At 41.6% G+C, this 24,401-nt stretch overlaps 1 protein-coding gene across 5 annotated transcripts in view; it reads right to left on the bottom strand.

Annotated features, from left to right (window-relative positions):
• Positions 1–1,642: 1,642 nt before the first annotated feature.
• The window catches only part of LOC142138915 (acidic mammalian chitinase-like), a 28,962-nt gene continuing 6,203 nt past the window's right edge, over positions 1,643–24,401 (bottom strand). For 4 of the 5 annotated variants that reach the window (XM_075196027.1, XM_075196026.1, XM_075196025.1 and 1 more), the window contains exons 2-12: positions 21,028–21,091; positions 20,822–20,851; positions 12,470–12,671; positions 11,903–11,959; positions 11,651–11,816; positions 6,672–6,796; positions 6,328–6,451; positions 5,758–5,943; positions 3,844–3,960; positions 2,602–2,731; positions 1,643–2,070 (exon numbers count right to left, since the gene is read on the bottom strand). In XM_075196027.1, the coding sequence (XP_075052128.1) occupies positions 1,775–2,070; positions 2,602–2,731; positions 3,844–3,960; positions 5,758–5,943; positions 6,328–6,451; positions 6,672–6,796; positions 11,651–11,816; positions 11,903–11,959; positions 12,470–12,671; positions 20,822–20,851; positions 21,028–21,052 (1,458 nt within the window). In that variant the 5' untranslated portion in view covers positions 21,053–21,091 and the 3' untranslated portion in view covers positions 1,643–1,774. The remainder of the gene's footprint in view (positions 2,071–2,601; positions 2,732–3,843; positions 3,961–5,757; positions 5,944–6,327; positions 6,452–6,671; positions 6,797–11,650; positions 11,817–11,902; positions 11,960–12,469; positions 12,672–20,821; positions 20,852–21,027; positions 21,092–24,401) is intronic. The other variant, XM_075196028.1, reaches the window with a different exon arrangement.

The following is a 24,401-nucleotide window of genomic DNA, read 5'->3' as shown; positions in this document are numbered from 1 at the left end:
TAATGTTAGGGAATCCAGGGGGACTTCACACTCTTTTGTACTGGTTTTGCTAGTACTAGCCTCACAAAATCAGATGGTTTCTTTTTACATTTCTCCTGTTTTTGTTTTTTTAATATGTGTTGTTGTATTAAATATTCCGATTTCTGTTGACATTTTGACTGTCAACTTTACAACCCTGTCTACATTTTGCCTGTCAACCTTTAAACTGTTCAACTGTATTGGAATGTACTGTCAACCTTATGGTGTAGACATTGTGACTATTGACATTTTAACTGTTGATTTTTCAACTACATCCACTATAATGTTCTCTGTATTGCATATTGGTCAATAGGATGCTCTTTTTATTTTACATCGGTGACTAGGTCACTAGAGGTAGATCCAGGATCAAACTTTGTCAGAGGACCCGTCATTTCAATGGACAACCCTGATATCAGAAGTCCACAATCTGAGAAAATCTTATTATCATTCATCATTACATAGATTTTATAATATGTATACGCTGGATGCTGTTTCTACATCATGTACATGCAAGGCAAGGCAAGGTTTTTCATTCTGCTTATTAATAATAAGTGTGCTAGCAGCATATACTATCCTAATCCTTAATCAGATTGCTTTGGTAAAATACATTGGTGTCTGAGGAGCTGAGAGAGAAGGGAAAACAATCCTTTTTTGAAAGTTTAAAAAAAAAAAATTTCTGTGGTGGTGACACCTTAGTAACATAACTGTATCCACTGTGATTATAATAATGAATTCTAGGTTCTGATCATATGTACAATATGGGGGGGTTGGGAATTCACATGGCAATTCAAATTCTTTGAGTTTAAGTTAGTGAGTTAGTGTAAAACTAGCCCTGAACACTCTGGGCCTTATTCATTAAGGAAAGGAACATGGGTTTGTCCAGGAGAAAACTTACCGGTACTCATTTTTTTTACTTACTTTCCTTAATGAATCAGGCCCTCTATATTTTAATCATGGGGATTCTGACATTGTATTATACCTCTCAGTAGTAATACCGTTTTTATATAGTAATAATTCTTATGCCACCATCACCTAATGTAAACGGCATTATGTACTTTTTGGTTTATTATAGTATCTAAGATACTAATGATGCCAATGTTAAATATTTTTGTTCTATATAGTAATATATTTTGATGGAAGTGTTATGAAAAGAGAATATTGTGCACTATGTGCAACACCCAGAACACGGAGCTGGCTATTCTTCTGATCCATAACTATACTAATGCATTTGACTTTTAATGCTTTTTATATCCTAACAATGTCACCAGGGCTGAAGGTTGATGCCGGTCTCCACCCCTTCAGGCACTGTCTTGCCCCCATTCCTTATCTTGTGTGCAGAGGGGTGAAGGCATGTTCTGCTCCTCTGTCACACTAGTGGAACCATAACCCAGCATCATATTCCCAGTCCTGACATAGAGAGGCAGCACATGACTGCCAGAGACACCATTGAGAAAATAAGAACATTGAATGAATGACAATGTATCACCAATTCAATATTTTAAGAGTGTAGATTAGTCTAGTGGTAGCGCTGGCCTTGAATGTCACGGTCTTCAACTGATGTAGAACATGTCTCTTTGCTCAGTTGATACATCATATATTTAAATAATGTTATTGAGATAATAGATTGGATTTGCTTGTGTTTATTGTGTGTACAAAAAATGCATATTAAGCAGACTAACATATAGAGTTGCAGATTTATTGGGGGGTCTTAGAATGAGGGAGGGGTGCTCTCAGATAAGAGGGAAGCGATGGATATTCATGGCCAGTTGCAACAGTTGCATCCTGTGTCGAACACTAAACCATTTGGGCAGTTCATGGAGAAGGTCCGTCCAGATGCACACTGGTAGAATTTATTGGAATTCAATGGGTTCACATAATAGTCACCAGCTTTACCCACACAGAAGTTGGGGTCATCTTCAATGGTTGGGGGAGTGGTGACAGGAGGTTTAGGTGTACTGCCTCCAGGTGTAGTTGTACTTGTAGTTGTAGTTCTAGTGGTTGGGATAGTTATGTTAGAATCACATATCTCCCCAGGGCAGTTAATGGTTGAACCTACATAACAAAAATAAAATGTTTCTCATAAATACACTTATTTACAATAAAATTAAGGACAATTAATAAGTTAGCAGCAATTAATGCATTTTAAACACAACCGGTGTATTTATTATGAAATCGGTGTACTTATGACAGACATAACTAAACCTTGTTTCAAACTTTATAGGCAAAAAAGTCAAAAAAGAAGCTAACCAAAAGCTAAAAACTGATGTACCCATAGTGCACACAGTGCAAAACCCATAGCTACTACTGTAATCAGTCAGAGGCAATCCTTTCCATTTGGTTAAGGAGTCAGGTGATATGTATGTGTCATTCAAAATTACTTCTGGTAATGTCATGTGTGCCAATAAGTTGTTATGTTGCTGTCTACAATGATACTTCCTTCTCCTAATAAATGCACATATATAGAGTAAGAGTCAGCATGCTAAACAGCTTATGTCCATGTGTTTTTCTGGGTATCTCTAGAAAATGTATGTACAATATGAACCCTATTTATACATATTTATTCTCTTTAAAACAGTCTCATACCTTCCAGCAAGGACTTCAGGTGACTGATCAACGGATATTTCCCTTCACTGCAGAATGTTCCCAGGAAGTCATCTAAATCAATGGCCCAAACCATAGCACCACCAAAACCACTTTCGTTCAAAAACCTCACCTAGGGTATAAGTGACATAACATTACATAATGAAGTTATAATGTTTCCGCCATTTTTTCAAGCAGTGAAAAAGAGCCCTGAATTGTGAGCAAACCTTTCTGAATAATAAATTACTCAAACCGTTTAGTAAATTGTGAATAATATTAATTTCCCAAAAAACAATATAGATTCTGGGAGAACTATATTGTGTGCAGTTTGCAGTGTTGTATGTCATATTTTAATTATGGAATACAGTAGAGATGGAATATTGGCAACACTGCAGCTATGTAGGCAAACAGGGATCCCTGCAGAAAAGCTGGACCCTTTCCTTGACTTTTCCTTTACTTTTCCATGGCTACCTGATACCAACTAAACAATTTACTCTTGTAAAAACATCTATATATATAGAGATAGATGTATTGAGTTTTAGGGTCAGGTGTTGGCTAAATTCTGAAATGGTGATATTTTCTATGTCAGCTTTACACCTTTGTAGAATTTAAGCTACAGACAACTTTTAAAGAACCAAAACCCCTTTTCTTGTAGAGCTGTTTACATCTTACTGTATATGACAAGGTGATATAAAACCCTACAAATACACCCGAATAATAACCATAACAACATGGGGTTCTTTTATAAGAGCAAAGTATTTGTGGACAGTGTCAGATTAAATAAAAGGTACAGAATCATAGTCACAAAATATCACTAAGGAGCCTGTGTGAAGCAGCCTGTTTGCACTTTATATGTGGTGTTACATACCGCCCAACATTTACAATCATGAAAGCAGGACAAAATAAGGCCTGTCGCAGTTTCACCCAAACTCTGTCCTCAAATGGACACATTAGGGTAAAACTTCACTCATTTTCTGCCCTGCCCCATTTGTAATATGTGAATGGGTATGTCTTGTCAATATCAGGACAATTGGGAGGTATGGAACTGTCAACATTTATTGCTGCTTTTATCTAGAACCAAAGCCGTGAATTGATCCCGTACTGACACATGTTAGTCAAAGTGATTATCTCTTCTCCATCACCTGAAAGTGCCACCACCATTAAGGTGTAAGATTACCATTAAACTCTGGATCGATATAATTTTTGCTTGTAACTATACAAACCCTCATCTGAACACCATCTTACTTTGCAGTCATAACTTTCTTTGTTGTCAAATCCAACCCATTCATTATCCTTGCAAGCATAGGGCACCCTCTGGTCTGTAATCCATTTCACTGTGGTTCCTTTAAGCCAAGTACAGATCTTTGGAGAATATAGCATAGAGTACAGTGTTTAAATTTTTTTGAGATGATTGCACTGTTAGCAAAGACAATACAAATATGTTACTCCATGCATTTGGATAACAACATTTTCACACTTACATATTAAAATCTCATTTACATTATAACCATGCAAATCTCTAAAGTATATGTGTTGCATACAGGAACCATGGATATGCTATACTTTCTAATAGAGCAGTGAAGTTGAATGGTTACTAGGCGTAACAATTTACTATTAAAAAACATTCTGAAAAGAATAAAACACAATAAACTCTAAAATGAAACCAATCTTAGTCAAGTCTTAATAAGTTGGTTATTCTTACAAATCACTATAATTTAATAATGCAGAATAATCACGCAACAACAATGCTAGGGCTCTGTTCTCAGCCCTCTGTTTTTCTCTCTTTATACCTCTTTTCTCTGTGAACTAATACACTCTTTTGTACTTCCCTACCTCATCTATGCAGATGACACACAAATATAAGAAATACACTGCTTCTCTTCCTCTTCAATCTACCTCTGACCTACACCTCTCTTCCTCTCCAGTAAACCCTCCTAATAACAGCCTCCAAGATTTCTTCTGTGCTTCCCCCCACTGATAGAACTCCACACCTCATCTGACCACACTTTCCCCAACTTTTAATCCTTTAAGTTCGGCCTCAAACCTGCCTCTTCATTATAAGTATCCTACCTATACAGGATACTACTACTACCTCTCCACATACTACCTGCTCCAGTCCGATGTCCCACTAGCTCCTATTTTCTCAGCATTGCCCTTACCCTTGTAACTTTATGCTCTCATCAGCCTCGTCTGTCCTTTTTATTGTTTATGTGCAATTTTCATTACGTTCGGCACTGAAAACTTTGTGGCTACTAATAATGATGATAATTATAAATCTATTACACAATATAATAAAGCAATGTTTTATGATAATAATAAAAATAATAATTATCTTTAAAGAAGATTCAAAGATATTTAGTAAAATTTCTCAATATACAGTAAAAGTTTGGTTACAAAACATTTTTGCGATGGGTCATATACAGACACTCAAGGTTTTAACCCCCCCTTTTTTTCAAGCTTTTCATACTCTCCAAAGCAGTAAGGGATGGAATTACAGAAAAGGGAGGTGGGTGATGGGGTCTGTTCAATTTTTTGACCAAGGAAAGAAGTAGGTCTTAGGAGCCAGTGTACAACTTTATAGTATGCAATTTTATAGTGTATTTGGTGAAAAAATACAAAGCTGGGTATCATCATTATGATTATCGTTTATAGATAACTCACTGTCATTTTATTCAGAACTGTACATTAAGATGATCACGTTGCAGACAATCTGCATACAGTGACACTGACTGGGAATGGTTAATTTTAGGGAGAGTTCATATAAAAACATTGTGCCAGAACCCTTTCTAAAATGATTACAGGCTGTCACATATGCAGGTTAGTATAAACCAACTTAGTGATGAGCAGCATCCTCAAGTAATTAATGTAGAAACCATGTTCTATCTACAGCTGAACAGTAGATTAGCAGCAATATCAATTCAAAGTCTATATAATGCAAGCAGAAATGCATTTACACAATTTAAATGACAATGAAAAGCTGTTTTACAGTACATCACTCTATCACCTCACCTTCTCTGACTTAAACATTTCTTCACTGGGTAAACAAGTGGGTGATTAAGTGGGTCTATGGGTGCAGTACCTAGCATCTATTTTCCACAGATTATTTATACATTGATAATCAACATGTTATTGTATATAGTATTATATATTAAATATCACCTCATAGTAGGCCCAGAAGCCAGCCTCCCGGGTGTATTTCCCAGCTGATCCTGCTCCAGACATAGGGGTCCCCACATTGCAGTTGTTAGGATTAGGGTTCATGAATGTTCGGCCATATGTTGGGAATCCAACAAGGAGCTTCTCTGCAGGTGTTCCATTATCTCTCCAGTAATTCATAGCAAATACCTGGGGTGAAGAGGACATATCAATGATGGAAAGAGTATAGGAAAAGCTCAGCGTTACCCTGTTCAGTGACCTATGTAATAGATGATTAGAGAGAGTAAGGGTTAAGTTCCAACATAGCTCAAAGATGTAAATATGCACTTAAGAATGGACTTGTATTTGTCTAGTGCAAATTTGACAATGAAAACAAATATCTGATTGGTTAATGTAGTTTTTCATGCAGACTTAGACAGTTCATCCATATTAGTAAACAATACATAATGCCAGAAAGATAAAAACAGACATCTAAATATAGAATAATGCACTTCATGTGATTATAAATGTTGTATCATTATGATCTGATGTGATAACAGTATAATCATAAGGGAAATGGTCTGGTTTGCTTACAGTGTAAAAGTATATTAAATCTCCCACATCAGTGGAACCGTGGCACAGGGGGCTGTTGTGTCCAGACAGAGTTTCCCACCCGCCATGGAAATCATAAGTCATCACACTGATAAAATCTAGGAGTCTATGGAGAAAAATGGAGAAATGGAGCTATACACTTTAAAATAAGAATAAATAGACTCGTCTTATGACCTTGTAACATAATGAAAACCACACAAATGACACATGACAGGACAGTCACTGAAAATGTAAATTTACACACACAGATTTGTAATACTAGTTGATTATAAGTAACTCTATATTACGCTTAATGTTCTCCAAATGATTTCCTCTCTCTAACTCACTTTCCAATCTTCGCTATCTCATATCCAGCATCAATGGTTCCTTTTCCTGCAGCCACTGCTGCTGTGATCAGGAGCCGTGGAAGACCCTTGGCTTTTGCTTCTTTATTAAATGCATCAAGCATTTCCTGAGAGGGACAAGATTAAAGGAATAAGTTACATAATGAACTACGCTTATATTAGTCTATGCAGGACTCATATGGCTACAGACAGGATACTGACAAAATAACTATTCCTGTTTTGCTTATAATATTAAATTAATAGAAGTGGTAATGGCTACACATGACTTCCTCACAGGGCTACAGCTTCAGTGTATTATACCCAAACAAGATTTGAGAGGTAAAAATGATAAACTCGTTAAACAATTGAGAGCTGTTTTTTTTAATGCACAGTTGCAAATTTGCAACACTTTAAATCACAGAAACCCACAACCAGCATTAATCTATTTTATATATAATTAGAATTGAATATCTATCCAGATTTTGTCAATAACATGCTGTTAATATGTATTCCTCTACAAGACACATTTGCATGGTGCCTTCTATTAGACAACTGCACACTAATGGGCACAGTGGGACACTGAGCATAGGGAATCACGAGAGAATGGTGAGAGACTCCCACTCTTCTACATGAAACACTTTCTCTAAATATCTTGTAGTAAGGTGATAAATACCCTTTAAAATATTTTTTACCTTTTAAACATTCTTGATATTTTTAGGACAAATTAAATAAATTCAGTTACTTGGCAATTCCACGCTCATTTCCTATTACTGCTTAGGGCAGTGGTTCCCAAACTTTTGCAGTTCGCGGCACCCTTAGAGTCTCCAAATTTTTTCAAGGCACCCCTCCAAAATAATTATTGAGCAGTCCTGTTTTAGAAGTAGTTGGGTCAAAAAAATTTAATAAGTATTTAGGTCAGGACAATATTTATACTTATTTAGTTGTATGCAAAAATGCCCCCTCTGCATCCAGACACTCTGCCCTCAGGCACTCTGCCCCCTCTGCATCCAGACACATTGCCCCCTCTGCATCCAGACACACTGCCCTCTCTGTCACGCTGTCCCCCCTCCTCTGCCCTTTCTCACGATTTCCCCCCTCCACTGCACTGTCACGTTGTCCCCCTCCTCTGCACTCTGTCACGCTGTCCCCTCCTCTGCCCTTTGTCACACTGTCCCCTCCTCTGCCCTCTGTCACGCTGTCCCCCCCTCTGCCTTCTGTCACGCTGTCGCCCTCCTCTGCCCCTCTCACGATGTGTTCCCCTCCACTGCCCCTCTTACGCTGTGTTCCCCTCCACTGCCCCTCTCACGCTGTGTCCCCCTCCACTGCCCCTCTCACACTGTGTCCCCCTCTACTGCCCCTCTCATGCTGTGTCCCCCTCCACTGCCCCTCTCACACTGTGTCCCCCTCCACTGCCCCTTTCACGCTGTCCTCCTCCTCTGCCCCTTTCACGCTGTCCTCCTCCTCTGCCCCTGTCATGCTGTGTCCTCCTCCACTGCCCCTGTCACGCTGTGTCCCCCTCCACTGCCCCTCTCACAATGTCCCCCCTCCACTGCCCCTCTCACGATGTCCCCCCTCCACTGCCCCTCTCACGATGTCCCCCTCCTCTGCCCCGCTGTAACCCTCCTCTGCCCCTCTGTCTATCCCTCTGTCACACTTCTCTGCCCCGCTGTCTGCCCCTCTGTCACACTCCTCTGCCCCTCTGTCACACTTCTCTGCCCCACTGTCTGCCCCTCTGTCACACTTCTCTGCCCCGCTGTCTGCCCCTCTGTCACACTTCTCTGCCCCGCTGTCTGCCCCTCTGTCTGCCCCGCTGTTTGCCCCTCTGTCTGCCCGCTGTCTGCCCCACTGTGCCCGCTGTCTGCCACGCTGTGCCCTGCTGTCTGCCCCTCTGTCACACTTCTCTGCCCCGCTGTCTGCCCCTCTGTCACACTCCTCTGCCCCGCTGTCTGCCCCTCTGTCTGCCCGCTGTGCCCCGCTGTCTGCTCCGCTGTGCCCCACTGTCTGCCCCTCTGTCACACTTCTCTGCCCCGCTGTCTGCCCCTCTGTCACACTCCTCTGCCCCTCTGTCTGCCCCTCTGTCTGCCCCTCTGTCACACTTCTCTGCCCCTCTGTCTGCCCCTCTGTCACACTTCTCTGCCCCTCTGTCTGCCCCTCTGTCACACTTCTCTGCCCCTCTGTCTGCCCCTCTGTCTGCCCCGCTGTCTGCCCCTCTGTCTGCCCCGCTGTCTGCCCCTCTGTCACACTTCTCTGCCCCTCTGTCTGCCCCGCTGTCTGCCCCTCTGTCTGACCCGCTGTCTGCCCCTCTGTCACACTCCTCTGCCCCTCTGTCTGCCCCTCTGTCACACTTCTCTGCCCCGCTGTCTGCCCCTCTGTCACACTTCTCTGCTCCGCTGTCTGCCCCTCTGTCACACTCCCTCTCACTGCTCTGCTGCGAGCCAGCCATAGGAAAAAACAAAGAGCACATAACTTTACCAATCCGCGCTGCGCCGGGACCCAGCAGACTCCTCTCTCCCGCAGCTGTCACTGAATATCAACGTCAGTGACAGCAGCGGGAGAGAGGAGTCTGCTGGGTCCCGTCGCCGCGCAGATTGGTAAGTTTATGTGCTCTTTGTTTTTTCCTATGGCTGGCCCGCGGCACCCCAGTGACAGCGCCGCGGCGCACACTTTGGGAACCGCCGGCTTAGGGCAACAGAGAACTAGACGTTAATTAAGGATTTTGAAAATTGTATAGTATTTTATGACTTTAATGGTGTGTTATGGAGAGGGAACAAAGGTTGGAAGCAGTGTCAAAGTCGTATAATTGGATGAAAGAAAGTATATTGATTAATATTGTTTTACCGTACGATTGCAAAGCGTACGCCATGTGTTATGGCGTAATCGCACGATAAGTCACGCAAGCATACACTCGCACTTACACATTCATCTATAATATAAAAGCCTAGTGGTGTGTGTCTGTGTGGGAAAAAAAACCCAAGTTGCAGCGCCACCTGCTGGGCGGAGTTATACACTGACCTACTAAATTCTTAGTGTGTGTGGGGAAAAAAACTCAGAAAGGGCTGAAATTTGGTATACTAAAATGTTTTTAATTTGTTAATTTAATTTGTTAATTGTTAAAAGTGTTTATAAAGATTTAAAAAATATATATATTTCTTGAAGGAGAAGTAACAGTTGGGAGTGGTTCGAGGTTGCCGGGGGTGACAGTTGGGAGTGGTTGGTGGTTGCCGGGGCTGACAGTTGGGAGTGGTTGGTGGTTGCCGGGGGTGACAGTTGGGAGTGGTTGGTGGTTGCCGAGGGTGACAGAGCGAGAGGAGTGTGATACTCAGGACCGCTGAGAGAGATCCCTGTGTCTGGATAGACATCTGGATAGATGTGGCGATAAAGATGAAGGATGAGGTGATGGAGAAAAATGATGAGGTGGTGGCATGTGGACAAAACCACATTAAAAAAGGGTGTTTGCGTCGGGAAGTAACGCTCTTCCCCTGAGGAGACCTGGGCTATGGCCCAAATGCATGACAAGAACCTTTTTAACACCTTAAGTAGCTTGATTTGACTAGAATGCATGAGTATCATGCACGGGTTAACTTGTATATATATATATATATTTTATATTTATAATAGTTTCAATCCACAGTTGTTTATGAGCAATTGTTATTTAGTTTATAGTTTAATATTGTAATGTTATCTGTACATATTAGTGATATTTAGAGTTCAGGTCACAGGAAACATGTCATGTTTGGTATCATTCTAATCCCCTATTTATCCGCAGTTGTCCGCTTCATTCGCCGAAAGGATCGCACATTGCGTGCGCTAGTTGATAGGGAATAAATGATTAGAATGATATTGTCTGTGTAATGCTAATAGACTAGTTTGAACCAGTTCTTATCGGGAAAACTAAGTATGCATCATCTGGAGAGCTGACCCCCACCCTTGGAATGCTGACCCCACCCTTGGAGGGGGTTGTTTGAACTGATCTATGGACTGCATTCCACTGGACCTTCCTGGAGCCTGAACCTATGGAAACTTGCAAAGTCACCTGTATTGTCTCCACTGTATCACTAAATGTATATATACAGCTCCCTGGAATCGTCTAAGCAGTCACTCTGACCACAGTCTTCAGGACTGAAGGACTGTCTAGCTGGATCCAGCAGAGCACAGCGGGCGCAGCGTACGTATGTATGTATGTATGTATCATGTATTGGCTGTACTGTACTTATTTATTGAACTGCTAAACTTTTGCTTTTGCTAAATAAATTGTTTGTGTTTTAGTACCACACAAATAGCATAGACAATGCTTATTGGAAAACGATGAAATTACTTTAATAGCAGATACTCTCATAATGGAGCTAAATATGCCTCTAATCAGACGCTACCCTTACATATAAATCTATTTTTCAGAGCAACTCATAGAAAAAAATAGTGTTTCATTTTGATTACTTAAATCAGTTAGAAAATAAAGAAGAAGGTTTATCCAGTTTATATGTAGACCACTAAAAAGACATAAGGCACATGGTAGAAATTAATAAAAATAGCATGATATAATTTATTTGAAGCAACTCTGGCAAGCGCAAATAACCAAAGAGGGTCAAGCACAATTCCAAGGAAGTTTAACTTGGCATGCTGAAACAACCAACTCAATGGTATATATACAAAGTATTTTAGACAGTCGTCCTCAAGCAATACACTATTACTATGTCAAAAACAGAAAAGAACTGTTGTAGTTATTTTTTCTACCTTCTCCCCAAAAGCATAGTGGTAGGAGACAGTTGTTATACTGCACCACACTATTAAGCCAATCCAGTCTATGTCTATGTCCTCCCTCTCATGTACATACTGCAGTAACTGGCATTAGATAAGATGGACTTGTGTTACTGTACATGGTGCTTTATATGAGAAGCTCCCATATGCTCTCCCTGAAGAAAATAATGACGTCTTATGAGCCAGCAGATCTTGTAGATTTGTAGTAGTAGAATATAGCAGCCCACCTCTATCAGTGTAGTAAATCTTTGCTTGTCCTCAGGGGGGCTACCTCGAGATCCTGGGTACTCAAAGTCGAGGTCAATGCCATCAAAGTTATATTGACGGAGATGTGCAATCACAGATGTAATGAAAATGTTACGGTTAGCAGCAGTAGCAACCATAGCTGTGAACCTAAAGATAAGAAAATAGTGGGTCTCAGTGAAATAACAGATAAATTATTTCCATTTATGCATATATATATATATATTGATGCTTACTTCTGTGTCCCAAAGTTCCAACCACCGATTGCCAATAATGTCACCAACTTTGGGTTCCTAAAACACAGAACAAGACAAGACAGATAATGATTCACTATGAGATGACTAGTGCAGCTTTAACACATAAATATAACTAGCAAATCAAGTAAAATGCAATGTAGGACTCAAGCAAATGTAGCACATAGATAATGTTATCTATATGTTGCATAGGACATAGGATGAAGGTACATAGGATGAAGGATATATATGGGATTATTCAATTAAATACTATCTTATCTGTGCATGCTGATCACACAATCAATGTTGATTCAGTAAAACAAACAAATTGTTAGTCTGACCCTATGGGGGAGATTCAATTGCCATTGCTGTGTTGCGCAGATATCGCGCTGCGCAAATTGACGACAATTATTATTGATATCTCGGCTCACTACCCCTTGCACACAAGGAAAAATGAGCAGACATTTCTGTCAAATCTCCGCCGCCGATTGTCTTACGATGTTCCAGAGACACTTTGAGGCTAATTGAATTCCCCCCTGTAAATGCTGTGGACAAGTTTGTTATACTAACTTTAGCTTAAGGTCGTTAAACTGCTTATAGTGGACATCATCGTTCAACTCGAAAGGTACAATCTTGTGCTCACTCATGGTGGCGAAGGCATATATGAGATGTGTGCAGAGCTGCGGGTCAATATTCCCTGGTATGTACTTTCCAGGCTCGGGCCGGTACTGAGACCAGTTTGTAAAGTAACAAACCAGCTTGTAGGTAGAACCTAAAGAAAACAGATTATTATTATTATGTTTATTTATATGACATCAACATATTATGCAGCCCCTAACATGACACAAACAAATTACATACATTGAAACAGAAGGTAAAGGTGACCCTGTTAAAAAGAAAATACTCTGTAAAAGGTGTGGGATAATCTTGATAAATTAGGTAGCTGAATAGCAATTATACCTGTTGGTGGAGATACATGCAGCCACTTTGCTAGTTGCTGGCTCCAGGCATTTAATAATTACAGGTATACTGCTCTTCATGACACTAGGCAGTTGGTGGATACAGGCACTCTACTAGCTGGTGGCTCAAGATCATCAACAACTACAGTCACAGTGCTAGTTCATAGTACTGGGCAGCTGGTAATTACAGATCAGATATTTTATATCACTATCACAATGATGATGCCCAAAATGTAATATATTCCCTACATACCTTGCTCAATAATTGCTTTTTTAACTACTTATTTTTAGGGATGTGCACGGGCGACTTTTGAGGTTTCGTGTTTTGTGTTTTGGATCCGGATTTTCTCGATGTTTTGGGTTCGGATTTGTTTCGCAAAACACCTGCCGAAAGGTTTTGGTTCGGATTTAAGGTTTTGGATTCGGATTTTTTTTTGAAAAAAGCATAAAAAGTTAAAAAATCAATTTTTTGGGCTTATTTTCACTCCTACGCTATTATTGACCTCAATAACATTCAATAACAAGCATTTTTACTAATTTACCGTGTATTCTGAACACCTCACAATATAGTTCTTAGTCCAAAACGTTGCAACGAGCTATCTTTCTGGACTGCGTAGTGGAGTGGTCCCCACAATATAATAAGAAAACCATCAACTGGTCTTAATCGCACCAAAACATGTACCTGGACTGCGTAGAGGAGTGGGTCACCACGATATAAATTAAAAACCCTGAACTTGTATGATTCACACCAATAATGTACCTGGACTGCGTAGAGGAGTGGGTCACAACAATATATATAATAAGAAAACCATCAACTGGTATGAATCGCACCGAATAATGTACCTGGACTGCGTAGAGGAGTGGGTCACCACAATATAAATTAAAAACCCTGAACTTGTATGATTCGCACCAATAATGTACCTGGACTGCGTAGAGGAGTGGGTCACCACAATATATATAATAAGAAAACCATCAACTTGTATGATTCGCACCAATAATGTACCTGGACTGCGTAGAGGAGTGGGTCACCACAATATAAATTAAAAACCCTGAACTTGTATGATTCGCACCAATAATGTACCTGGACTGCGTAGAGGAGTGGGTCACCACAATATAAATTAAAAACCCTGAACTTGTATGATTCGCACCAATAATGTACCTGGACTGCGTAGAGGAGTGGGTCACCACAATATTATTAAAAAACCCTACACAGGTCAGAATTCCACCCAAAAAGATTATGGACTGCGTAGTGTAGTGTTCCCTACAATATTATTTAAAATTTTTGCAGCAACAGTCAAAGTTGTTTAATATCTTATACACCTCTATCTGGACTGCATAGTGGAGTGGCCCTGGTACCCAATTTGGTACCGGGGCCACAATACCTCCTCCAAACATGGTACAGACTATTCGTCATTGAGATCCCATCAAGTATGTTAAAGACAGACAGGGTCGAAGTGTTATTGGTTGACTTAGTAAACCAAAAAACTGTCCCTGTTGCACATAGTCGTGCAATGAAGACTGACTTTTTCATTTAAAGGCACCATCTTTCAAGTGTAGTGTTTGTAAGTCATATTATACTTTTGGTAAAATTTGTTTATTTTGTTCCTCTTTATGGTAACTACTAATAGAATTAAAGTATTAAATAGAAGCGGCAGTTCCTCTTTATGGGAATTAGTAATATAATTAAAGTATTAAATAGAGTGGTATAGAGTGGTAGTGTGGTATAGAGTGGTCCCCACAATATAATAATAAAACCCTCAACTGGTCTGAATTCCACCAAACAAGTATCTGGACTGCATAGAGGACTGGCCACTCGGCACCACAATAAAAAATATATAGAAAACCTTCAATAGGTCTGAATTAAACCCAAAAATAGTATCTGGACTGCATAGAGGACTGGCCACTGGCCACCACAATATAATATATAGAAAACCTTCAACAGGTCAGAATTACACCCAAAAATAGTATCTGGACTGCGTAGAGTAGTGGGCACTGGGCACCACAATAAAATATATAAAAAAACCTTCAACAGGTCTGCATTACACTGCACATACGGCTGCTCCTCCATCCTCTCCATCATATACATGTTGGAGTTTCAGCGTGTGAAAACCTCTTGTTTTTGATAATGTCAGTGCATTTTGAATATTTTTCAATTTGCCCCACACCACTGAATGTACTTTATCTATGATACGCATCTATCTATCTTGACTGCGTAGTGTGGTGGCCCCGGTACACAATTTGGTACCGAGGCCACAATATAATTAAAAAACCCTCCACGGGTCAGAATTCCACCAAAAAAGGGTATGGACTGCGTAGTGTGCCCGGAACACAATTTTTTACAGCGCCAACAATATAATTAAAAAATTGGGCATCAACTGTCACCGTTGTTTAATATCTGATACACCTAAATATGGACTGCACAGTGGAGTGGCCCCGGTAGTAAATTTGGTGCCGGGGCCACAATACCTCCTCCAACTTCCAAGTGTAGTGTTTATAAAGACAGACAGCGTCGAAGTGTTATTAGTTGACTTTCTTAACCCTAAAATTGTCCCTGTTGCAAATATTCGTGTAATGGATAGTTACTTTTTCATTGAAAGACTCAAGCTTTCAAGTGTAGTGTTTATAAAATATAAACAACAATACAGTAGTTTTAGAGCACGTCAATACCTCTTGTTTTAAATTATGACAGGGCATTTTACTTTTGGTTTAATTTCTTGAATTTGTTTAAATTTGGTTTTACTTTTTGAACATGGCAAACGACTGTTGATTGGTCATATAATGCAAAAAAAAAAGTTCCAAGATGGAATTGTCCTTGGGCCCTCACACCCACCCTTATGTTGTTGAAATAGGACATGCACACTTTAACAAACCAATCATTTCAGCGACAGGGCCTACCAAACCACTTTGGCTGAAATGATTGGTTTGTTTGGGCCCCCACACCAAAAAAGCTATTCATCTCTCCCTGTACAGACTAAACAGGCTCTACTGAGGCAAGATGTCGTCCTCATCCTCAACCTCTGATTCCTCTCCCCCTACAGTGTGTACTTCCTCCTCATCACACATTATCAATTCGTTCCCGCTGGACTCCACAACCACAGGTCCCTCTGTACTATCTGGAGGGCAGTGCTGTACTTCATTGAGGAATTGATTATTCATTTTTATAAACATCATTTTTTCAACGTTATGAGGAAGCAACCTCCTTCGCCGCTCACTGACCAGGTTCCCCCGCTGCACTAAAAACTCTTTCCGAGTACACACTGGAGGGGGGACAACTCAGGTAAAATAGAGCCAGTTTGTACAGGGGCTTCCAAACTGCCTTTTTTTCCTACCAGTAACAATATGGACTGTCTGACATGTCTACTTGGATGGTGTCAGCAAAGTAATCATCCACAATTTTTTCTATTGTGACAGCATCCAATGCAGCGAGAGTAGACATGTCTGCAATGGTTGGCAGGTCCTTCAGTCCGGACCAGATGTTATCAGCATCCCCGCCAGCGCCTCTTTTGGGAAAACTGAGCTTTTTCCTCGCAGCCATAGATGTGGAAGAAAATGAGGGTGGAGCTGTTGGCATGTCACGGTCCTCTTCAGAGGACAATCTCCTGACCAGCAGGTCTTTGCACCGCTGTAGACTTGTGTCCGCCGGAAACAGAGACACAACATACGCTTTAAACCGAGGATCGAGCACGGTGGCCAGAATGTATTCCTCTGACTTTAAAAGAGTGACCACCCTCTGATCCTGGCAAAGTGTACGAAGGGCTACATCCACAAGAGCTACATGCTTGGTGTAATCGCAATGGCTTACCAGCTCCTCCCTCACTTTCTCCAGCTGCTTCTGCAACAGCCTGATCAGGGGACTGACCTGACTCAAGCTGGCAGTGTCGGAACTGACTTCTCGTGTGGCAAGTTCAAATGGCTGCAGAACCTTGCACAACACGGAAATCAGTCTCCACTGCGCTTGACTGAGGCGCATCCCCACTCCTTTGCCTATGTCGTAGGTGGCTGTGTAGGCCTGAATGGCCTTTTGCTGCTCCTCCATCCTCTGCAGCATATAGAGGGTGGAGTTCCAGCGTGTCACAACCTCTTATTTGAGGTGATGGCAGGGCAGGTTCATGCTTTTTTGATGTGCCTCTAGTCTGCGGTAGGCACTGGCTGAATGCCGAAAGTGTCCAGCAATTTTGCGCGCCACCACAAGCATCTCCTGCACACCCCTATCACTCTTGAGGTAATGCTGCACCACCAAATTAATGGTGTGGGCAAAACATGGGACGTGCTGGAAATTGCCCATATTTAATGCCCGCACAATGTTACTGGCATTGTCTGACACCACAAATCCCCATGAGAGTCTAAGTGGGGTAAGCCACTGGGAGATAATTTCCCTCAGTTTCTCTAATATGTTGTCAGCGTTGTGCCTCTTATTAAAGCCTGTAATACACAATGTTGCCTGCCTTTGCACGAGCAGCCATTTTGTAGTTGCTGCTACTGATGCAGCTGTTGCTGTTGCTGCGGAAGGGGATGCATCTACCCAGTGGGCTGTCACAGTCATATAGTCCTTCGTTTGCCCAGAACCACTTGTCCACATGTCCGTGGTTAAGTGGACAGTGGGTACAACCGCATTTTTTAGAGCACTGAGGACACTTGATCGTACTTCTCTGTACATTTTTGGTATCGCCTGCCTAGTGAAGTGGAATCTCGACGGGATTTGGCACCGGGGACACAATACCTCCATCAACCCTCTAAATCCCACTCCACTGATGGCGGACACCGGGCGCATGTCTAACACCAACATTGCAGTTACAGCCGCAGTTATACGCTTTGCAATAGGGTGACTACTATCGTATTTGGTGGTCATGGCAAACGACTGTTGGACGGTCAATTGTTTTGTGAAAGACTTAGCGGTCTTACGACTTCCCCTCTGGGAAGATGACCGACTAACAGCAGCAACAGCAGCAGTGGCAGTAGTAGGCGTACCGCTGCAGGATTCCTCGGATGAATCCCGTATTGAGGAGGACTCAGTCTGGCTGCTGACTTGGGCTGCAGGACTGAATCTGATGGAGATTGTGGAGGAAGTTGACGAGGAGGGTGTTGCTGGTGTGTATCCAACTGGACCACGGGATTTAGGTGTCCCTGTACCGATGAGGGTCCTAGCCCCAGTTCCTGAACTAACCACTGAACTATGAAGGTTATTCAGGTGACGTATAAGGGAGGATGTTCCTAGGTGGGCAAGATCCTTACCCCTGCTTATTTGAGCTTTACATAAGCTACATATGGCCATACATTGGTTGTCTGGATTTGGATAAAAATAACTCCAGACCGAAGAGGTGCATTTTTTGGTCTTCTGACCAGGCATGACGATGGGCTTTTTCATCCCATGGACATCAGCTGTTTCCCCCCCTGGTGCCTCATTTACAATAACCACATCACCATCCTCATCATCAAGTTCCTCCACAGCGCCAGCTACATCATCAATAGGCTCCTCCCGAGCCACCTCTTCCCGTACAGTGATGGGAAGGTCAGGCTTGACAACCACCAACACCCTTGGACTCGCCTTGAGGATCTGTGATAATTTCTCTTTAGAATGCAGAGTTGTTTGCTGTTTTGTTGCTGACAGCATAACTCTCTTCAATTTTTTGGAGGGAGGGGAGGAGGAGGAGGGATAAGATCCGTGGGTGAAGCTGAACCACTAGTCATGAACACGGGCCAGGGCCTAAGCCGTTCCTTGCCACTACGTGTCGTAAATGGCATATTGCCAACTTTACGTTTCTCCTCAGATGATTTTAAGTTTCTCTTTTTGCTACTTTTTCTTAACTTGGGCTTTTTGGATTTTACATGCCCGGTACTACGAGATTGGGCATCGGGCTTGGAAGACGACGTTGATGGCATTTCATCGTCTATGTCATGACTAGTGGCAGCAGCTTCAGCATTAGGAGGAAGTGGGTCTTGATCTTTCCCTACTTTATCCTCCAAATTTTTGGTCTCCATTATATGTAGCACAAGATACTGCAGAATGTGTGAACTTGGTAATATTGCAGTACCAATGGACTTATACTGCTGGATTGGTTTTGCAAATTTGGTTATAATTACTTTTTTTTTTAATTTTTAATTTTAATATTTTTTATAAAAAAAATTTTAATTTTTAAAAACTTGGGAATAATGGGGAAATAACTATGCACTTAGAAGCACAGAGCACAGGACACAGCACCACTGGACTGAACAGGACACAGCACAGGACCCAGCAGCACTACGGAACTCAGCAGGACAGAGCACAGGACACAGCACCACTGGACTGATACTGCAGAATGTGTGAACTTTGTAATATTGCAGTACCACTGGACTTTTACTGCTGAATGTGTGAACTTGGTAATATTGCAGTACCAATGGGCTTATACTGCTGGATTGGTTTTGTAAATTTGGTTATAATTATATATTTATTTATTTATTTATTTTTTTACTTTTTTTTTTTTTTTTTTTAAAAACTTGGGAATAATGGGGAAATAACTATGCCCTTAGAAGCACAGAGCACAGGACACAGTACCACTGGACTGAACAGGACACAGCACAGGACCCAGCAGCACTACGGAACTCAGCAGGACAGAGCACAGGACACATCACCACTGGACTGATACTGCAGAATGTGTGAACTTTGTAATATTGCAGTACCACTGGACTTTTACTGCTGAATGTGTGAACTTGGTAATATTGCAGTACCAATGGGCTTATACTGCAGGATTGGTTGTGCAAATTTTGTTGTAATTAAAAAAAAATGAAATTAGTTTTTTGTATTTTTTAAAATAACTTTTTTTTATTTTTTTAAACACTTGGGAATATTGGGGAAATAACTATGCCCTTAGAAGCACAGAGCACAGGACACAGCACCACTGGACTGAACAGGACACAGCACAGGACCAAGCAGCACTACTGAACTCAGCAGGACAGAGCACAGGACACAGCACCACTGGACTGATAGTGCAGAATGTGTGAACTTTGTAATATTGCAGTACCACTGGACTTTTACTGCTGAATGTGTGAACTTGGTAATATTGCAGTACCAATGGGCTTATACTGCAGGATTGGTTGTGCAAATTTTGTGGTAATTAAAAAAAAATTAAATTAGTTTTTGGTATTTTTTTAAATAACTTTTTTTTATTTTTTCAAACACAGGGGAATATTGGGGAAATAACTATGCCCTTAGAAGCACAGAGCACAGGACACAGCACCACTGGACTGAACAGGACACAGCACAGGACCCAGCAGCACCACTGACCTCAGAAGGACAGAGCACAGCACACAGCACCACTGGACTGATACTGCAGAACACAGCACAGCACAGCACAGCACAGAACTAAACAGCACAGCACAGAACTAAACAGCACAGCACGAGATCTACCAGGACAGAGGACCACCTAACACACCCTCCCTCTACCCTGATCAATGCCCGAGTGAAGATGGCGGCGACTAGCGGGGAATTTATAGGATCCGAGTATCGCGAGATCCGACAACGGGATTATGAGTCAGAGCCTCAGTTTCAGATTTGAATTTGGCGCCAATACCCGGATCTGTCTCGGATCCGACTCGGATCGGCAACGTTCGGGTGGGCTCGGATTTCAGAAATCCGAGTGCGCTCATCTCTACTTATTTTTCTATTTACACATATGATGCCTTCTTATCCAAATGCATTTTAGCACCCTTGCATTTGCTCATTTATATCTAATCACTATAAAAGCATGTCTGCTTCAGGTCACTTCACTGATTTTGAAAATGTTTTATGGTGGACTGCATAACAATAAGTAAAGACAAATTATGTGTAAACTTCAGTATCACCTAATACAAGCAACAACATCTGCTATTACATCTGCTTTATAATTCTGCTGCGTTCTCCTCCACATTCCTGATACAATCTCATAAAACCTCCTTTGTCATCTCCTTGGCAGACACACAGAACATAAAAAATACGTCATGTCCTTACCCAGCTGTACATTAAGCAGCAGGAATAGACCTGTGTGAGAGAGAAATCACAAAAAGATTTCAAAAACATGTAAAACTATGTATTGTATATCCTGTACATAAAGTATAACCAAGCATAGTCCATGTAGTAACAAAAACAGTTTTCAACAGTTTTGAAAAAATAGAAACACCAACACAGAACCATATAATATTATTTGTGTCTCTTACCCGCCCAAAGCAACATCTTCCTCATGACTCTGTCTGTCTCAGCACTGACGCTGATCAATGTTACCTTTATATAGAGAAGAAATAGCTGGTATCAGTGTGGGAGCTTCACAGATGAGAGCAGCAGATAAACCTTTACTCATAGATTTTGAAGATAAATAAAAAACATATGGAAACACAATCATTTTGGCAGAAAAAGAGAAGCAACTGGGAACATTGGACCAGATTCAGGAACTGATGTGGCTGATAGCTTTGGTTGACATTGTAAAGGCCTTGGCAGGAGGTTATAGGAGCACACCAAAAAAAAAAACCTCTACATGCTACATACTATAAAAAAAATCAAGAGCATTTAAAGGACCAACTAACACTTAACTAAACTAAACCAGTGAAAACATCTAGAAGCTGATTAATATTTAAGATACTTATAATTATTGCTTGCTCATGAGGATAGTATACAGAATCACTGCAGATGTTTCTGGGTCAGGAGAATCTCAGCAGTCTATTAATGATAATTAAGAATAGAATTCATGGGCAGCAAATAGAGTGCATTAGTCTGACATGACCTGTGTGCGCTACATGAATTAGCTTGTTGATATTGGACCAACAGCAGGATAAAACACCTTAGGTCTCTCACTGCAGTAAATTAATGTGTACTGCAAATTGAATATTATAACGGATAATTGCCAGAAAAGCAAATATATATAAATGAGAAAGAAGAACACCAGACTAATTTTTGCAGAGTGCATAGTATTTAATGCAATATAAAGACATTGTTGCATGGTAAAATTATGGAATTGCTATTGAACATAAACAATAAACAAATAACTGAGTTCTTTTGAATTAATTTAGTGCACATCTGGTCTTTTCTGGATTTAGCATTAGGCACAGGGGCCAGAACACAGCTCTGTCTTTTTATTTTTCCTTCTTCAGTTAAATATTAACTAATAAAACAAGAAAAATCAAATATATAAACGTTTGGGTTGTTATTATTATTATTATTATTATTATTATTATTATTATTATTATTTTTTATAGGGCGCCACAAAGTATCCGTAGCGCCGTACAAGGACAAACAATGGCACAGTACAAGGTGAAACAGCACAGTACAAGTAACAGTAAGCACTATAACTCTGGGGGCTCAGGCACAGCATGAAAGAGAGGGAGGGAGGGGAAAAGTGAGTATAGGCAGGTAACTATGGCCCAAGAAGGTGGGCACGGATGACAGGTTGAGAGTCACTGAGGGGAGCGGAGAGAAGCGAGAGGAGACAGGGGGCAGAGGGACTGAGAGGAGGTGAGCTGAGTAGCTGGAGAGCGCAGTTAAAAGTGATGGAAACAGAAGGTAGGAGAGCCCTGCTCAAAGGAGCGAACAATCTAAAGGGAGGGGAAGACAGACAGACACATGGATGAGACGGAGAGACGGGAGAAACGGAGACGGAGTCGAGGAAGGGGGAGAAGGGATGAAGGGATGAGAAAGAGAGGTAGCCGACCGGTGGGAGTTTAGGCATGAGACTGGAAGGCTTTAAGGAAAAGGTGGGTTTTTAATGTTCGTTTGATAGAGGACAGATTAGGGGAAGTTCTGATGAAGCGGGGGAGCTTGTTCCAATGGAGGGGAGCGGCGCGGGAGAAGTCTTGGATACGTGCGTGAGAGGAGGTAATCAGAGGGGAAGAGAGGCGACGATCGTTGGACGATCGCAGTGAGCGGGAGGGAGTGTGAATAGAGATAAGGTTAGAGATGTAGGGAGCAGTGGAGTTGGCGAGGGCCTTGTAAGTCAGAGTGAGGAGCTTGAAAAGGATTCTGTAGGGGAAGGGGAGCCAGTGAAGGGCTTGGTAGAGTGGGGATACAGAGGTGGAACGGCGAGAGAGGAAAATAAGCCTAGCAGCGGCGTTTAGTACAGATCTAAGGGGAGCGAGATGAGAGAGGGGGAGGCCGATAAGTAGAAGGTTGCAGTAGTCCAAGCGAGAGATAATCAGAGAGTGGACGAGAGATTTGGTGGCATCCTGGGAGAGGAAGGGCCGAATGCGGGCAATGTTGCGAAGCTGGAAACGGCAGGATTTGGCGAGAGAGTGAATGTGAGGGGCAAAGGAGAGAGAGGAGTCGAGGATGACACCTAGGCAGCGGAGTTGGGGAACAGGGGAGATAGATGAGTTGTCAACAGTGATGGAGAGGTCAGAGGGGAAGGAGGTACGAGAGGGAGGAAAGACAATGAGTTCAATTTTAGCAAGATTGAGTTTAAGAAATCTAGAGGACATCCAGGAGGAGATGGCAGAGAGGCAAGCGGATACCCTGGAAAAAAGGGAGGGAGAGAGATCAGGAGAGGAGAGGTAGAGTTGAGTGTCATCAGCATAAAGGTGGTACTTGAGGCCGAAGGAGCTGATGAGACCTTGTTATGACCTTAGACAGGGAATCTAACCCTCTGTCAATATAATGTTAACCCATAATAAGTGACACAACACCAAGCAGTGGAGAATATATTTTCATTTACAACACCTTAACCTTAAGGGGTATGCACCCCAGGCAGCCAAAAGCCATAGATACCCTGCCCGATAACCAAATACCAAAAGCAACGTATGTTGTAACCAACTAACTGGCCATCTGAAACTCTGTCCTGGTGACTACCATAACCAGGTTTTAATAACCCCTTCCATTGAACAGGAATCCTTCAGGACCAATATAGAGGTAAGTCCACGAATTTCCCCCCAAATATAACTGTACAGTACCATCTTTTTCTAGGGACAACCAATAAGTCCACTACCCTTAACCACATAATAGACTGTAACAAACATCAAATTCATAATGTTTCAACTTATATATACTGTATAATATATAGATATGCAGTGGTCGAAGTGGGTTGGTATGCCATAAAACAACTCCTCCTACTGCCTTCACTGTAAAGCTATCAAATTCCATTCACTTCCATTTTCCATACCACCACTTCTAAATTTCCACTTCGACCACTAATATGGCTGAGTGGTTAGCACTTCTGCCTTATAGCACTGGGGTCATGAGTTCAATTCCCGACCATGGCCTTATCTGTGAGAAGTTTGTATGTTCTCCCTGTGTTTGCGTGGGTTTCCTCCGGGTGCTGCGGTTTCCTCCCACACCCCAAAAACATACTAGTAGGTATATTGGCAGCTAACAAAATCGACCCTAGTCTGTGTGTCTTTCTGTGTGTGTGTGTGTGTGTGTGTGTGTGTGTGTTAGGGAATTTAGACTGTAAGCCACAATGGGGCAGGAACTGATGTGAGTGAGTAGTCTGTACAGTGCTGCGGAATTAGTGCCACTTTCTAAATAAATGGTGATGATGATGATGATGATGATAGATATATATATATATATATATATATATATATATATAAATATATATATATATATATTA

The sequence above is a fragment of the Mixophyes fleayi genome, chromosome 2 (genome assembly GCF_038048845.1).
Source record: "Mixophyes fleayi isolate aMixFle1 chromosome 2, aMixFle1.hap1, whole genome shotgun sequence".
NCBI classification, from domain to species: domain Eukaryota; kingdom Metazoa; phylum Chordata; class Amphibia; order Anura; family Limnodynastidae; genus Mixophyes; species Mixophyes fleayi.
This window is presented reverse-complemented; position numbering and strand designations above follow the sequence as displayed.